The 2,936-nt window shown below is 41.9% G+C and overlaps 1 protein-coding gene across 1 annotated transcript in view; it reads right to left on the bottom strand.

Annotated features, from left to right (window-relative positions):
* Positions 1 to 2,800, bottom strand: part of tm7sf2 (transmembrane 7 superfamily member 2) — a 17,481-nt gene extending 14,681 nt beyond the window's left edge. The window contains exons 1-5 of the mRNA XM_015058363.1: positions 2,705 to 2,800; positions 2,199 to 2,278; positions 1,030 to 1,226; positions 681 to 735; positions 213 to 407 (exon numbers count right to left, since the gene is read on the bottom strand). Of these exons, the coding sequence (XP_014913849.1) occupies positions 213 to 407; positions 681 to 735; positions 1,030 to 1,226; positions 2,199 to 2,278; positions 2,705 to 2,757 (580 nt within the window). The 5' untranslated portion in view covers positions 2,758 to 2,800. The remainder of the gene's footprint in view (positions 1 to 212; positions 408 to 680; positions 736 to 1,029; positions 1,227 to 2,198; positions 2,279 to 2,704) is intronic.
* Between the last annotated feature and the right edge of the window lie 136 nt (positions 2,801 to 2,936).

Raw genomic sequence — 2,936 nt, 5'->3', positions numbered from 1 at the left:
TTGATTCTGATGCCCGCAAACCCCCGCCCGGCCCGGGGGCTCTTGGATATTTCCCCCCAGGAAAACCAAAAAAAAAAAAAAAAAAAAAAAAACATCCCACAATCCAACAAACGGGCGTTCGAATGCGCAGTGCGTAGCCACCGGCCGTGTTTACACAGCGCTTTCGTGTTGACTTCCCCGCTTTTTGCATGGTGAAAAGCTCGCTTTCTCACCTGTGTCTCCCCCCAGGGCCAGAGCATGGGAGGGGGCCCAGAAAGAGCGGATGTAGAGGTAGACGGAGGACAGGAAGGACACGGCGACGGCAGACACCGCCAGCGGCACCAGCAGCTCACACAGATATCCAAGAGGAGCACCGAGCGCCAGCAGCACCGACAGCAACACGGCGCTGATGCACAGGCTGTGGAAACCTCAGGGAGGAGAACAACCAAAGCTAAATGTTAGAGCCCCAGGGAGAGCAAACAGACGGAGGACTGCATTAAAAAAAACACAAAAAAAAGCAGCTAAAAGTTGACAGAGATGTTTATCTAAAGTAAACTTCAGTTCAAACGTGAGCAAAGTGTCGTACCAGGAGATATGAATCATAACAGCTGGTGATGTAGAACAATAAAACATCACACTTTATTTAGACAAAGAGATTTCTTTTTAAAAAACTGTTGATCAACAAGGAAGCTGATTAATACCATTTATGGGATACTTGAGGCGGCTTCCGTCCCTCAGAGCTAATCCTTCAGAAACCTGCATGCAAATAGATATGATAGAAATGGATATAAATATTATACTTGAGGACAATGTAGTAATGTTTCAAAGATCTGATAGACGTGTCAAAACAATAATCACGACCACAAGGATATTCAACAGGACCACCTCACAGAGTTAAATAATATAATATAAACAGCTTAATGGTTTATCATTGATTATTCATGTGCTACATGCATTTCATCATATTAAAACCACAGATTTTCACTGGATGTAACTCAGATTTTACGTGACAGACCAAAACCAAGTGGACATTTTGTAGACATTTCGTACCTTCCCTAACGGCAGCAAGTAGAGGAGGGCGTGCAGTCCGATCCATGCCAGCAGCAGCATGGGAGCCAGCGGGTCCCACAGCTGGTCGGCGGAGGGGAGGCAGGGCGGCCACTGCAGGATGCTGGCCTCCGCTGATTGGCTCACACAGATCAGGAAGAGAACAGTCAGTGGGAGGAAAACGGGGATGCACACGGCGCCTGAAAGAGCAGAGGAGGAGATGAGACGATGGGACGGTGAGGCAGGTGAAGAACTTTGACTGATGGCAGCAAAAAGACCGAAGATATTGAAGGTTCCTGCATAAAATAAATGGGGCAAATAATACCAGGCAAGAAAGACATTTAGAATAATGTCATGATCAGGAAATCAAACTACTGTGGATAGACGCCTTTCAGTATCAGATGAGCCCCGTTCTATAAATGCACTATTGAACTGCATTAACACAAAATCCTACCAAGTATTTTTGCCTCATTTCTAGTGTAAATGTCTTAGTACACTTAAAATAACACAGAACTAACTTAGAAATAACTTTTCAGTGTGACATTTAACAGCTTCTTTTATGCCAGTAATTCCTTAATATTGATATTTTTAAAAAATCTGGCAGATTTTGTCATTTAGGGAAAAATGTCCTGAGTCAACTAGAAACTAAACTAAATTTCTGTAAGAAAACATCTGTTAACAGAATCTCAAATAATCATATTCCACAAATTAGCGTAAATATGTTCATCAGTGAATCACGTCATTATAAATAATACTGCTTCTGTTGCACGTATTTTGAAGTGTGTGAGTTTCGTGATTTCCTTTCATATGTCATATGTGTTTGCTTCTTACTAATAATAATGTCTAATCTTGCTTATCTCTAAAAAAGAAAGTGGGTTAATTGGACCAAGACAGCAGAAATTAACTTTATTTTACTCATATCAACGAGAAAGTGTTTCCTAAAAGTTAGGACATCTCGTCCCCTAATAGTTACACCTATCCACTTAAAACCAAAAATTAACCTTACTTTACTTATTAAATGCAACACATCAACAAAAAGACAGAGGAAAGTATTAGGACACCCTAAAGTATCCTACACAGTCGGTCCTACAGTGTCTTTTTCTTTTATTTTGTTTACATTTGACTCTCCCATCACAGATTCAAATGTTTTAAACTTCGCGACTTTGGCTTACCCAGAGTTCCTCCAAACTCTCTTTCTGTGTCGTGTGACAGTCGGTATTTCGGGGCTTTCTTGGCTCCCATTTTTCTCCTCCTGTTTAGGATATTGACACAGATAGTGGACACCAGTTAAGATGCATACATTAAAGTGAATGATAATAATAGTGGAATGACAATAAAGAAAGAAAAAGACTCAAAATTCTTTAACTTCCCTTTAAAATCAACATGAAAATAGTTCAAAATGAAGGACAATGATCAAAACTATGCTTTATTGGTGTGTTTAACTTGTTGCTACAGAGCAGGGTAACACTAAGCTTCTATAATGGACCAACATTCATATCCATAAAAAAAACTGTATGGGAATGCTGCCAAACTTGGGTCAAAGTGCAACCAGTGACACACAGACTAACCTTTCTACACAGAAATGGGAGGTAAACGCCATCTAGAAACGCTGCAGTTACCATAACCTGAACGTCAAAGTGAGAATCTGTTATTTAACACAGTAAATGAAAGCTCTTACCAGAGTTGGGTGAAGGAGGGAGTCTGCGGAGCCTCAGAGGCTGTCCTGTCCATCCACACTGCAACCTGCACATGGATCCGCCCAAAGTACGACCTGTCGGCATGGAGCTCCCTCTCAGCCAATCAGATTTGTCCGTGGTCATCAGAAGAGGGTGGAGACAAGGTGCCTTAACCAATCAGAGCCAGCTAATCAGATGGCGACAGCTGAAGCCGGAAAACTCCTCAGAGGCTTC

The sequence above is a fragment of the Poecilia latipinna genome, unplaced genomic scaffold (genome assembly GCF_001443285.1).
Source record: "Poecilia latipinna isolate Pla-1442-1.1 unplaced genomic scaffold, P_latipinna-1.0 Scaffold1536, whole genome shotgun sequence".
In the NCBI taxonomy this organism is placed as follows: Eukaryota; Metazoa; Chordata; class Actinopteri; order Cyprinodontiformes; family Poeciliidae; genus Poecilia; species Poecilia latipinna.
The sequence above is the reverse complement of the archived record's forward strand: the minus strand, read 5'-3'. Positions and strand labels throughout refer to the sequence as shown.